The sequence below is a fragment of the Sprattus sprattus genome (genome assembly GCF_963457725.1).
Source record: "Sprattus sprattus genome assembly, chromosome: 14".
Classification (NCBI taxonomy): Eukaryota; Metazoa; Chordata; class Actinopteri; order Clupeiformes; family Clupeidae; genus Sprattus; species Sprattus sprattus.
In genome coordinates, this window is record NC_137912.1 from 6,101,845 (window position 1) to 6,116,028 (window position 14,184).

The 14,184-nt window shown below is 44.0% G+C and overlaps 1 protein-coding gene across 1 annotated transcript in view; it reads right to left on the bottom strand.

Annotated features, from left to right (window-relative positions):
- Window positions 1-5,019: 5,019 nt before the first annotated feature.
- The window catches only part of ptpro (protein tyrosine phosphatase receptor type O), a gene marked incomplete at its 5' end in the record, with an annotated part of 68,389 nt that continues 59,224 nt past the window's right edge, over window positions 5,020-14,184 (bottom strand). Inside the window, 7 exons of the mRNA XM_080851362.1 lie at window positions 5,020-5,155; window positions 6,736-6,860; window positions 7,507-7,642; window positions 11,261-11,415; window positions 12,080-12,202; window positions 13,380-13,514; window positions 14,090-14,166. Of these exons, the coding sequence (XP_080707488.1) occupies window positions 6,756-6,860; window positions 7,507-7,642; window positions 11,261-11,415; window positions 12,080-12,202; window positions 13,380-13,514; window positions 14,090-14,166 (731 nt within the window). The 3' untranslated portion in view covers window positions 5,020-5,155; window positions 6,736-6,755. The remainder of the gene's footprint in view (window positions 5,156-6,735; window positions 6,861-7,506; window positions 7,643-11,260; window positions 11,416-12,079; window positions 12,203-13,379; window positions 13,515-14,089; window positions 14,167-14,184) is intronic.

Sequence of the window (14,184 nt, forward strand, 5' to 3'; positions counted from 1 at the left end):
GGACATTTAAGGTTGGCATTATCAGTCTATCAGAAATCACAATCAGGATTAGCCTATTTTTACACAACATTTTCTCAAAGAAAGTTCTTTTGGGGCTTAGAATCTTTCTTAACATCGGCTAGTCCACAAAAGATGTGTTGTAATGATATACACTCATGTACAAGCCAGGTCAATTCATTTCAGATGCATTGGAGGACTGACTTAATCCCACAATCCCCTGTTGATATCTTCTTCTTCTGTCATCCTGCTCTTTGAGGGATGTGCATCCAGCCTTATGGCACACGACATACTGGGAAATGGGGAAAATGTTTGAATTGAGGTGTTGAAAAAGATTTGTGAATAATTGATTCTGAGAGATTATAATTCTTTACATTTTGTTTCGTTTTGTTTGCTGGCAAAGAGAGAACATGATATTTATATACATGATCATTTTGTACTTAATTGTAATGCCAAAAGAGTCTTTATATAACAATGTAGTGGATCAATCCACCGAAGGATACTAGTTAAGTTTCTCTTTGTCATTACAGGTGATCGCTTGGGCTAAGTTTCATTTGAATACATTTCAGGTATATTTGATTGTAGATCTGTCTTTATTATTAATGAGGAAGTCCAGTTGGTACTTCTCTTTAGACAAATAAGATGGGCATGTGTTATAAACTAGGCTTTGTGTTTTTTTTTTTTTTTTTAGAGGACGTTTTGCACATTGGTAATGTTTCACTGCGCCCCTCCCAAGACTGCATGACTAACTGTACAATCTACCTGAGAGAACGTTCGAGTCTAATTCATGCTGCAGATAATATTGTCCCCTCTTTCAACTAACAGTCTCTTTTGTACATATGCGGCCAAACCTAATCGTTAGCGTCACTTTGTCTTCCATAACCTCACTCAATGAAAACCTGCACGAATGACACATTCCTCTTATTCCTAATGAATGGACGCCATTAAAAAGAAGTAGGACACTAGACACTGCCCTTATGATCACTTAAATACTGCTGTAGTCAATCACGTTTTTTTCTGAAATAGCATTCAGGCTTTTGAAGCAAGGCATGCTGGGAAAATTGCATGTCCTAAAGTTGGAAGGATGGGCGTGTGTTAAAAGCCTGTGTGTGTTTGTAGGTGTTTCTGTGTGTGTGGTTGTGTGAATGTTTGTGTGTGTGTGTGTGTGTGTGTGTGAGTGTGTGCGTGTGCGAATGAACTGGTCAGGTGTGCGGCTGAATGGTTGCGTAGTTTGAGGTTGGCGAAAAGTGGAAAAGTGAGGGAAAAAGTATTACGGCTGGACTTGGCATTGTGTCTGTATAATCAGCAGCCAGGACCAGGAGTAAATCTGAATGGGAACTGAAGGAAAGGAAGGAATTTGCTAAGACTGTTCCAGGATCAGTGTAGTGCTTTCCAACTAAAGGGAGTGTAGGCCGTGAGCTGCTCAGGATGGCTTTGCTGAAAGAATGGCGTATTGCGTAATGGTTAGGTGTGAGTGACCGTGTGCAGCAGGTTTGGCTTTGCCAGTTAGAAATGTGACCACAAGATGGAACGGATTGTATTTAAGTAAATATGTACAAATGCCTGCACATAATTGTATAGTGCTCGACATAGTACTTTTGTGGCTTAAGCTTCATTTTCAAGGTTTTTTTTTTTTCATACAGAAAAGAAATGTGTTCAGCTTTTGTTCACTGGACTGTAAAGGCGTGGGCCTCACTAGTTGACTAAATTAAAAAAAATGTTAATTTTGTTCTTCTGTTTGAATGAAAACATACTATCATCCACCTCAACTTATAAGTACAAGTAGCACATCATCACATCAAGTTGTATATTAATAATATAATTTACACATGCTTTGTTACTGTGAAGGACCCAACTTTTCAGGCCGGGCTGTGTTGTAACTAAATGTATGTGACTCTTAAGTACAAAATGCTAGGATAAAGAATGGACTACTTTATTTTATATAATTCTTTTGTCTTTGAGTTATACATAAATAAGAAATGATGAAATTGTCTATTGATGGATTACCTGGTTCGTCTCCGAAAAACAAATGTGCACTTGCTAAATGTCCCATGTGAAACAAGGTGATCTGTGTGTGTGTGTGTGTGTGTGTGTGTGTGTGCGCGTGTGTGTGTGAGTGAGTGCGCTAGGGTCGGGGCTAGCTTAGGACGATCTTAATCTTCTCACTGTTCATGAATAGTTTTCATGGTGCCTTTTTCACATGATGGCTAATTCCGCAATAAACAGTATTGTAAAAATAGCTCCACCATGAGAACCCTGTCTTTTGTTTATTTTCTTCTCATCCCTGTTTTCATCCCCTTCCTATCTATCCCTTAAGTTATTGAAACTTACTACGTGTAAAAAAGACTAGAAATTGAACGTTTATTTTTCGAGTCTCAAGCCTCTAAGGTTGCCTCGGGCGCCTTTAAGTGCACCAACCAAGTACATGAACTTGAGCAATACACTTTCCATCTCGTAAGAATAGATATTGAAACCTTTTATTTTTTCCACACGCATACACATCCACCCACATTCATACATACATACATATCCTCGTACTTACTGCCATACATACATACATTAAAACTCTGTGATCAGGATCCCCCATTTGGGATGTCCACTCTAGTATAAGTGACACAAATGCACTAAAATGGCACCAATGACAGACAAGTTGAACTGGACGCAGACAAAGCTAAAGAGAATCGAAACATGGAAACACTAGTCTTCAGTTTGTTTTTCCTTTTTTTTTTTTTTCAAGCAACTCCACAAAGTGTTCAGTCAGCCTCACCACCGATGCCTGTTCGCCTTCAGTCAGACATGTTACTTAGGAACTGCGTCAAGTGGTTATTACAAAAATAAGCACTTTTGATACAGCGGAAACAGTGCAACACACACACACATACACACAAGTAGACAATTACGAAAATAGGGTACAGAATAACGTTTGGGGTAACGTCCTCGGGTTTCTGTCTCTACGAGCATTACTTAGCAATTGCCGGTAGAAACTAGGGATTTTTTTTTTTACGATAGCTAGTATTTACAGTTGATTTTGGTACCTGGTGTCTATGAGTACAGCTCAAGAAGAGAAGGACTTTGCAGTGGACTGCAGAATCCTGGCTATTTGCATGATGAAGGGGTTCTACCGTGTTCTATTAAGAGCTTCTGGAAACGAATGGCAAACCCACCGATGTTCATCTGTGTATTTACCAACTGACATCTGAAACCATGAAGTCTACTTTGTTTCTGGTAATGATATGTGCAAATCCCACGGCTGCAAAAGTCTCATGTTTAGGCAGCAAAATCATAACCATAGATATGTTAAATGCTGACTTCACTAGAATATCCACTAGAATATCCTATGGACTATCCTATAAATGGAAATCCCTAGTGTCAAGGAATGAAATGTCATGTGTACATGATGAGTCCCATTTAAGATGAGGTTTTTTTTTCTTCTCTTTTTTTGCTACCTGGCACTGTATCTGAATACAGATGCATGATCTGAATAACCTAACAGCACAATGCGTAATGGATCAACATGATTAAAAAAAAAAAAAATGCTTTTGTATTCAAAACCCAAGATTGATAACACGGCCATGGCACACTTAGTTTATACAGCAGGGTAGGACTGGTTCCGGTTCTGTCCATGTGTTCCAGAATCTTCTCTGTGCCCGCAACATCTATACGGATGCCCCAGCGGGCGATACCTGGGTGCCTCGTGGCTGGTCGACGTTGCACAACCATCGAGACCAGAAAATAGTGCCACGGAAACCAGCGGGGAAGCAGCCACAGTGAGTTCAGTCTCAACGACTACCGATCATCAATCATCTCGACGCGACGCGGCATGGCATGGCATTCAAGGCTTTCAGTGCAAATCAAACTGTCAAGCAGAACCACACTCCCTCGTTTCCCGAAACAAAACGAAATTAAATTGGTGGACCCACTTACAAGAAAAAGGAACCATGCTTAGCCACTTCAGTAAAATCCAAAAGGCGTAGTGTCATACTGATATGAGCCTTCTCCCTTTGTCCAAACACTCCAGTGTGTGTGTCTGTATGTATGTATATGTATATATATATATATATGTGTATATATATGTGTGTGTGTGTGTGTTATTGAGTTTGTGTATCTAAGTTCAATAAGAGGTACAATACAGTAGCATTGACATGCATGTAAGTAGAAGCCTTTTCAACCCATTTGTCTCACAAAGGGAGAAACGCACATCTTACACACAGCTCGTGTGCCTACGCCGTGGCAGTGTGGCGTCTACACACACAGCTCGTGTCCCTACGCCGTGGCAGTGTGGCGTCTACACACACAGCTCATGTCCCTACAGTGTGGCAGTGTGGCGTCTACTCGTCCCGGCGCTGGCGTCGACCGTCATCGCCATGGCCGTAAACTGCACCGTGGCTCATGGCGCAGCCGCGTAAACTAGGACTAGTCCACGTGAACAAGTGAGGCTTGTGAACGACCTACAACAACCTTGGGACAGTGGGGGGTGGTGGGGGGGGGGGGGGCTGGGGGGTAGGGTATAAGTACACAACCTCCTCGCGATGGGTGCCTCCACAATTGCAGCATTTTGATTGCAGGTGGGGGCTTGGAAAGGTATAGTGCATTGCAAGAGATAGTCATTGCATGTGTTTGCCAGGGGTGGAGGTGCAGTTGAGGGGGGGGGGGGGGGGGGGGGGGGGGGACGGGACAACTCTAAAACAATATGCTTGACTGAGTTGCTGCTGGCCTGGCTTGCAGTTCTGCCGTTTGACCACCAGAGGGAGCAGTACTTCACTTTCACTCCCAGAGGGCCAGGCAGTCACGCAGGTCTGCTCCACTCTTGAGTAGACCTTCGTCGTCGTCGCCTGTGCCCAAAGCGCTTGAGGTGAATGGGGATGCGGAGGTGGAGGTGTTGGGGCTCAGGTGTGGAAGGTTGTCGATTAAGTTGGTGAAGGTTCCTTTAAGGCATTATTATATTCCATGCTTGCACCGGTGACCTTTTTAGAAATGCGTAGCCATGGTATCCAGTTTTGTCCTCCTCTGTTTGTTCTTGTGGTTGGTTTTGCTTCGTTGTGTTTTTTGTTTCTTTATCTCTTTCTTCGCTTGGTTTCGCTATTAAAGATTTCACTGATTAACTTGGCAGTACACAAACGCCAGGAAGGAGAGGACAGAGAGTGTGAACGGTCACAACCTACAACAGAGAGAAGACACTCAGTTAAAACGCACACAGAGCCTCAATAGGAGAGTATTTTATAACCACTGTAGGTGCGTTTCCATCCCATGTCTTAATGCGCATTATCTCTATGCGAATATTTAATCCTGGTTGGAAACGCGTGCGTTTCGCATTAACTTCCCCAATGCGCATAGAAATTCGATTCGCCAGAGGGAGGTGGATTAACTAGTTATTCGAATTTAATTAATGCGCTTAACGTAGATGGAAACAGTTTATTCGAGCGATTCGCGTCTTTTGTGTATTTGTTTATGTTCGGAGTTGGACTGCAGACTACGTCCTGTTGCAGTGAGAGACAACCGTGCTGCTGTCTGCCCCGAATGTGATGTTCCTCTACTGCTTCTCAAACTGCCAGCTAATAGACCACACCTCATGCAGCATATGCACCTGCTGTTATATAGGCTACTATATCTATGTTTGCGGTGTGTTGTTTCCCCTGAACATCATCATCATTACCTAGTTTATTGTAGGCTAACTGATTAACTTGATTTACGTGCAAACTACGTGGACATGTTATCTCCCCACACGTACTTTTTTGTTGTTGTTGTAAATTATTTTTATTTTTTTTGTGATCATTGATTTTTTTTATTTATCTAACACCTGCGGACCTGGTGTGCGCGGTTGTTTCAGTTCGCAATCTCTTGCACCTCGCCCAGGTATGGTAACTTAATATATTTCTTTGTACTCGGATGGCAAAGCATACTGCATATAAACATCTTTGTACAGTGGTACGTTTCGCCCACAACACGGTATTCCGCGCATGTTGCAAGTTTGTAAAGTGCAATTGCAATGCGCTCTTCGGTGGGGACAGGCTTTCGGCAGCAAATACTTTCAGGCAACACAGCAGGGCCTATCCGTTGCACAATTCTTGAAATCCTGACCTGGTCAGCCTGAAGTTTTCGACCCACAGCTGGGCAGTGAAGTGGGCCTTCACCAAATTAAAAGAATCACTAGACCGTGCTCGTTCCCAGATGTACGGACGTCTGCGGGGAACGGAATTCGCTGCTATGTGAGTTTGTAAAACATGTTAAAACCGTCTACGCCTTCTCCTTCTAGCAATTATATTCAAAACAACTCAAATGCTACAGCATTAAAAGTCCCGACGGCAGAGAGGAGGGCGTCCATTCAAGCATGCTCAAAACTCTTCCTCCAAATTAGACTAAAGACTCAGGTGAATGGAAACGGTCGCTGATGCGCATTTGTTTTATGCGAATCGTCCGTGAATGCGAATCGTTAATGCGAACGAGCTGAATGGAAACGCACCTAATGATAATAGGAATCCTGAAATGTTGTCCATGCTAATAAACTGAGGTTTGAGTAGAAATAAAACCGCACTCTCAAGCTTTTCTCATTGATACAAACTGGTCTGAATATCAATGAGAAAAGCTTGAGAGTGTGGTTTTATTCTACTTAAAGTCGACATTCTTTTACTCGCACCCATTCTTTTATTCGTTATTCTGCATTTATATTTTTTGGAAGTAGAGCGCACCTATCCCTACTAATAAACTGAGGTTTGCCTGTGTCATGGCTGACATACTTACATTTGTGGGGTCCCTAGTGATTATGACTTGGAGGCGTTCTCGTAAATGACGTCGCTGGTGACAGACTGCTGTTTCTTTTTTTTCCACATCAGCAGGACACACTGGTGGATGAACACATACTGCTCCTGCAGGGCGGAGACAGTTGGGTTAGAACCGCTTGTGTGTGTGTGTGTGTGTGTGTGTGTGTGTGTGTGTGTGTGTGTGTGTGTGTGTGTGTGCCTCAGCAGGACACACTGGTGGATGAACACATACTGCTCCTGCAGGGCGGAGACAACTGGGTTAGAACCGCTTGTGGGCGAGGTCTGGCACTGATTCGTTCCAGCCAGTCAGCTGTGTCGTGTCATTTCATCAAGAAAGAACTACTGCTGAACTAAATCAGGAATCTTTTGTAGAACTGGAGCTTCATACTGCCGTTGCCTACACAGATTAATTTGATAGTGTAACAGCAGGTGTATGCTGTTCTATCAGACAAACACATGCTGGGTCAAAGAGAACAAGTTCAAATCACTACAGCAGACACAGTGCATTGTGTGTGTGTGTGTGTGTGTGTGTGTTTGTGTGTGGTGTGTGTGTCTGTGTGTGTGTGTGTGTGTGTATGTGTTTGTGTGTGGTGTGGTTGTGTTTATGTGTGTATGTGTGCATGTGTGCATGTGTGCATGTGTGCGTGTGTGTGTGTATGTGTGTGTGTTTGTGTGTGCGTGTGTGCGTGTGTGTGTGTTTATGTGTTTGTGTCTGGTGAGTGTGTGTGTGTTTGTGTGTGTGTGTGTTTACCTCTGTCTGCACCATTGAGAGACGGTGAGAGCGCATCTCCGACACCAAGCCCAGGACGTCTGCATACTCGTGCTCACGTATGTGCTGCATCAGGCGGTCCAGTGCGATGAAGGTTCCCGTCCGACCCACGCCAGCACTGAGGGGACACAGGACAACATTAGAAAACTCACGCCATATAAGATAACATTAGGAAACACACGAGACACAGAGGACAACATTAGGAGACATATGGACAGAAAGAACAACATTAGAAGTCCCACCGGCATATAAGACAACATTAGGAGACACACGAGACATAGAGGAAATCATTTGGAGACACATGAGACATATGGACATAAGAGGACAACATTAGGAGACACAGATACATATGGACAGAAAGGACAACATTAGGAGACACAGAGATCTATGGACAGAAAAGACAACATTAGGAGACAGAGACATATGGACAGAAAGGACAACATTAGGGGACAGAGATCTATGGACAGAAAGGACAACATCAGAAGAGACCCTGGCATAGAGGACAACATTAGGGACATATGGACAGAAAGGACAACATTAGGGTCTCTGTGTGATGTTGGTCAGAGTAGTCATTGTATCTGTGAACAGACTAAAACAGGAAGCATAAAGCTCTATATTGCAGTTGTTTTCAAAGCAATGCATATTCATTTTATACAATTACACAGACATAACAGTCATCATTCAGACATAACAGTCTAGCTATTATTAAACAATGATGTTTGAAGAAAAATCAAGTAAAAAGTGCACCTAGTGTTCTATGTGTCATTTTAGATCGTGGTAGTCTTATTCTCAATCTCATTTGTATGCCTCCCAACAGTGATTGGGTCTGGCACTGGTCTATAAGGGCATTAAGGGAGAGGATTCTTCACTGATAATGAAATTCAATTTAGAACCGGGCCTAAGCCCCTTCCAGGAAATTGACCCATAAATCGCATTACCCAAAGAGAAAATACATTCTTAAGAAACTTGAATTAGTTCGACTGCACATTTCCTGATTTTCTGATTCAGGTGACTGCATGGTTGCATTTGGATAAGGTGTCTCTTTCATTCTCGGACGGCATCATAATCAAACTAAACTATATTACGCTTTACATGAAGGAACAGCAACAGAAATGTCCTCGAGGATGCGCCCTCGAACTCTTAAAGCTCTTGGCTTAAAGCTGAAGCCAGACACTACGATGAGTTTTTTGGATGCGCCTCGAAGACTCGGAACTTTCCGTCCCACCCACTTTGGCGCGGGGGCATGCTTGCGGACTCGACCAATCAATAGCGGGCATCCAGCCATAATGATTACTGCTTGTCTGATAGCACCACGCTGTAACTGTACCCCTACATGCTGTAAATTACGCTAAATGCTCCATTGATTTAGTGGGCGTTTCCACTCCTTGCCAGTGGAGTCTATGAGCAACCAGACACCGTAAGAACTGCCATCTTCGCTCTCTGCCCACTCGCATTCACTAATGCCCTCTTGGATGGAGGATGTGCATCGTTTTTAATACCAAGACCTACCGGGCAGACATCACGACGTCCATCACGGAGTTCTGGTATACAGAGGCGGTCATTTGTCTTTAGAACAGTACGAGTGGTTTCAAATGAACTTCAACCGGATATTTAATGGCTGCCATTTTATGGTCCTTCATTTGTCTTTAGAACAGTACGAGTGGTTTCAAATGAACTTCAACCGGATATTATTTTAATGGCTGCCATTTTATGGTTCCTTCTTGAGCCCTTCATGCAGGCATGCAGTCATTTCCCCTTGACGCCACATTTCTGTGAGTCAGAGGGCAGATTATGCTTGATTGAGTGGCTCTACAATCCGGACAAAAATACACAGACTCTACACGATCCCAGAGCTTAACCACAGACATGGATATCTAATATTGAGGGAGTGTCATTTCCTCCTAATCGATGTGATGTAATAGTGCAATGGGTCTGTTGGTAAAATGCCTTTAGTCTTCTGAGTTCCTGCTGGAAAATGAAACCCCAAAGCTAGAGTTGCGCGTCGGAGATGAGATCCGACAACTCAGAGCTTCAGAACCTCGATCGTCTCCATCGTCCTCCTCCGCTCACTAGCCTCATGTCCATGCACTGAAGTCGTGTGACAGGGTGTTCTAATCATGTCCCAAGTCTGGCTGTACATGACTTCATGTTGACTGCCATTGGAAATGACACAATTCAAACGTGCGTCTCCCAAAGGACAATGAGGAGAGCTTGCACCCACAGATGCTTCCTAACAGGAATAGATGGAGCAACACCCACAGCTAAATCTGCCTATCAGTAGAAACGCTCATCTCAGCTCCTCTCCTGTATTTATTTCCACTGGGAACTACTACTATTCTCAGTTGTAGTTCCATGTTGGTGGAACGAACTCCCTAGCACTACCAGAGCAGGGGCGTCCCTCTCTACCTTCAAGAAGCTCTTGAAGACCCAACTGAAGACCCAAAGAGCACTTCCCTTCCTAACTGGCACCTTGGCTTAACTTGCACTTAAGCAGTGACAGTCCCACACCTTCTTTTTCTTTTCTATGTCATTTTCTAATAGTATTTATTGTTACACCAGGTTTTATATTTTGATCTTACCTTGACTGTTCTCTCCCTTGTACGGCCCTTTGGACAAGAGCGTCTGCTAAATGACTAAATGTAAATGTAAATGTAAACACCCACAGCTAAATCTGCCTATCAGTAGAAACGCTCCTCTCAGCTCCTCTCCTCCATTTGTAGGCCTACTCAGCAGATGCCTCTAGATAAAGTCCCTTACAGTGCAGGGAGGATATTGACTATGTTTGCTACTAGTCTTCCCTTGGTAATTCAACCCACGGCTTGTCCTGCCTTACCAGCTGAACCACTGCTATGGATTAAACATTCACCCTGTTCAATGACATTGTGGTTATTCACAGTATTTTTTTTGCATATTTATTCCAAAGGGAAAACTAAAATATCTCATTGACATAAATAATCAGACCGTTTGCTATGACTTAAAATTGAGCTCAGGTGCCTCCCGTTTCTCTTGATAACCTTTGCGATTTTTCTACACTTTGATTGGAGTAAATGATGAATTCAATTCATTGGACATCATTTTGAAAAGGCACACACCTGTCTAAAGTCTCACAGCTGACGATGCATCTCAGAGCAAAAACCAATGCAACATAACAAAATGTGAAAAAAGGGAAGGGGTCTGAACTTTCTCCGAATGCTCTGTGTGTATACAGACTTGTCAACAACTCACATGGTCTCAAAGCGTGTTACAGAGCGCTGAACTTCCTAGAGCCAAGCACATAGAGGGGAGGGGGGTGGCAGTGCAACCATTGCAGCCCTACTTGGCCAGAGAGGCTCCTTACGGGGGGCATTGTGGCGCAACCAGTAGCCCCGACCACATTTGGGCTTGATGCCCATGGAGGACACAGGTTCGATTCCAGCCTGATGTAATTTCTCCTGCCCACTCCCCACCTCTTCGCCTACTCATTTCCTGTCCCACTCTTCACTACAACTATCGATTAAAGGCCAAAAAGCCAAAAAAAATATATATATATAAAAAAAAAAGAGAGGCTCCTTACCTACCACGATCACTGCTCCCCAGGGGCCACCAAAGGCAGCTCACTGCTCCGGGTTAGTGTAACTTCACTTCACTGTGTGTGTGTCACTGGGTGCTGTGTGTGTCACTACCCTGGATGGGTCAAATGCAGAGGTGGAATCCGGAGTGTGTGTGTGTGTCTACACCACCTCTGCCATTCACTTACCTGCAGTGCACTATGATGGGCCCTTTGGTCCGGTTCACCTGCTGCCTGACGATCTGCACGAACTGCAGTATGTTGTCGATGGCGTTGACCGTGGGGACTCCGTGGTCGGGCCAGGACGTGTAGTTCAGGTGCAGCACGTCCTGACTCTCGTCAGCCTGAAGGGGTGGGGGTGGTGGTACAGGAGGTAGAGAAGTCGTTAAGTAGTCAGAAGGTTGCTAGTTCGATTCCCTGTCGAAGCGTCCTTGAGCAAGACACTGAACCCCTAATTGCTCCTGATGTGCAGTGTGCTATCAGTGTAAAATATAAAATGTGTATACATCCTTGTAAGTCGCTTTGGATAAAAGCATCTGCTAAATGACTAAATGTAAATGGGTGGGGGGTTAAAACTCTCATTCAATGATGAACTCTATAATACAATGTTATAAGAATCATAACATAACATGGAATAACTGAATTCTTACTTAATTAGGACCCTTCGATTGTGTGTTCTATTTTGATGTGGGTGAGGACTGATAGTCACGTACTCGATCAAGAACCCTTCTCTTGGGGGGAACTGTGGCGCAACCAGTAGCCCTGACCACATTCCGGCTTGATGCCCATGGAGGACAGAGGTTCGATTCTGGCCTGATGTCATTTCTCCTGTCCACTCCCCCACTCTTCACTTCAACTATCGATTAAAGGCCAAAAAGCCCCCCCCCCCCAAAAAAGAACCCTTCTCTTGAGTGGCTTCATCCACACACTTCTACAAGGGTTCTGCCGTGTGCCACGAATTTGGCCCATGAGTATTCTGGGGTTGTCGGGGTGTTGACTGATACTCACGTAGTTCAGTCTGAAGTTCCTCACGGTCCAGTCAGCTGACTCCGACTCTGTGAGCATCTCCACGGTGATCTCTCCGTAGGCGACTGGCTCGTCCGTAAAAGGCCAGTAGTGGTCACACTTCACCTGCAAACGTCACCAAAGAAGTTCAGTTCAGTCGATCTGCTGACGTATCTAAAGCTTAGGAAGTGTGTGCTTCAGAATCATGTCCGATACTAAAGGCATGTCCGATACTAAAGGCATGTCCGATACTAAAGGCATGTCCGATACTAAAGGCATGTCCGATAATAAAGGCATGTCCGATACTAAAGGCATGTCCGATAATAAAGGCATGTCCGATAATAAAGGCATGTCCGATACTAAAGGCATGTCCGATACTAATGGCATGTCCGATAATAAAGGCATGTCCGATACTAAAGGCATGTCCGATACTAAAGGCATGTCAGATAATAAAAGGCATGTCCGATAATTAAGGCATGTCCGATAATAAAGGCATGTCAAAGACTAAAGTTATAAGTGGATTTTTCAGGCCTTTTACAGTATCAGTAACAAAGAGCCTTCTGTTTGCATTACTACTGAAAAACAATAGTAGGGAGAACGATTCCAGAAACCTTCTGCAACTCCACTTCAATTGCACCATGATGTCATGTAACCTATTATTTTGGTCCACTGCCATGTCTCTGTTTCTCTCTCTCTCTCTCTCTCTCACACACACACATCCACCCACACACAACTACAGATGTGATTCACTATGGGTTTGGCCCAGCTGTGTGGGAATCCACCCAAGACAGCAAGCAAGCAGAGGCCAGAAAAAAGGCCACCATCTTGTAAAGCCTTTAGAATCTGTGACAGCTGAGTAAGCGAATCCAACATCAATGGTGCTTTCACTGGTGCCAGACCAAAGATGTTGAGCAATGCAATACAGTGGATTTCTCTGTTCCTTCACGTTCTCTCACTCAACTGAAGACAGTGATGTTGACATCCAACTCTTGCGCAAAACCCTTTTTCTCATACACACACATTCAGTCTCTCTGATTGCCAGTGTGTGTGTGTGTGTCTATGCTGTCAGAATGGCCTAAATTCCTAGTGTAAGTTTTTGCCTCCAGTCACCCACCCTCCTGTGATCAGTGTGTGTGTGTGTGTTTGTTTGTGTGTGTGTCTGTCTCCAGTCACTCGACCTCCTGTGATCAGTTTGTGTGTGTGTGTGTGTCTCCAGTCCCTCACCCTCCTATGATCAGTGTGTGTGTGTGTGTGTGTGTGTGTGTGTGTGTGTGTGTGTGTGTGTGTGTGTCCAGTCCCTCACCCTCCTCCGCTCGTTGCACTGGGTGAGCATGACGATGATGTGGGACCTCTGCTGCAGCACCATCTTCCAGAAGTCGTTGCGCGTCTCTGGCAGCGGCCCCTGCGTGGCGATGTACTCCCGTGGCGAGCTGTAGCCCTGCAGCGCACACACACACACACACACACACACACACACACACACACACACACACACACACACACACACACACACACACACACACACACGGGAAAAATCACACGCTAAAGCTGGAGCTTTCACACCGCAAACATGTCTGCATCTTAGATTTGGAATATACATAAGCTCACTCTATAAAAAGAAGAATATGGATATGCTTACGAATTAAAAAACAAATTAGCATTACAAATACAAATAAAAGTAGTATATTTTTTTTAGGGCACACTAAGTGCACAGTGAGATGTATTCTTAAATTTCAGATAAACTGCATTTTAACAGGACCAGGAAAGGCAGCTGTGATTATAAATCGGTCCGGCTTAGGCAATGAAATACAGAAGCAAATCAAAGTTACTCACTGGTATGTAGTTGGCGTTGATGTAATCTAATGTGGAGTTACTCACTGGTATGTAGTTGGCATTGATGTAATCTAATGTGGAGTTACTCACTGGTATGTAGTTGGCATTGATGTAATCTAATGTGGAGTTACTCACTGGTATGTAGTTGGCATTGATGTAATCTAATGTGGAGTTACTCACTGGTATGTAGTTGGCGTTGATGTAATCGGAGCCCTCGTCGTTGTGCATGGAGATCAGTTTTACCCGGCTGAGATCATCTGTTGGGAGCCAAAACA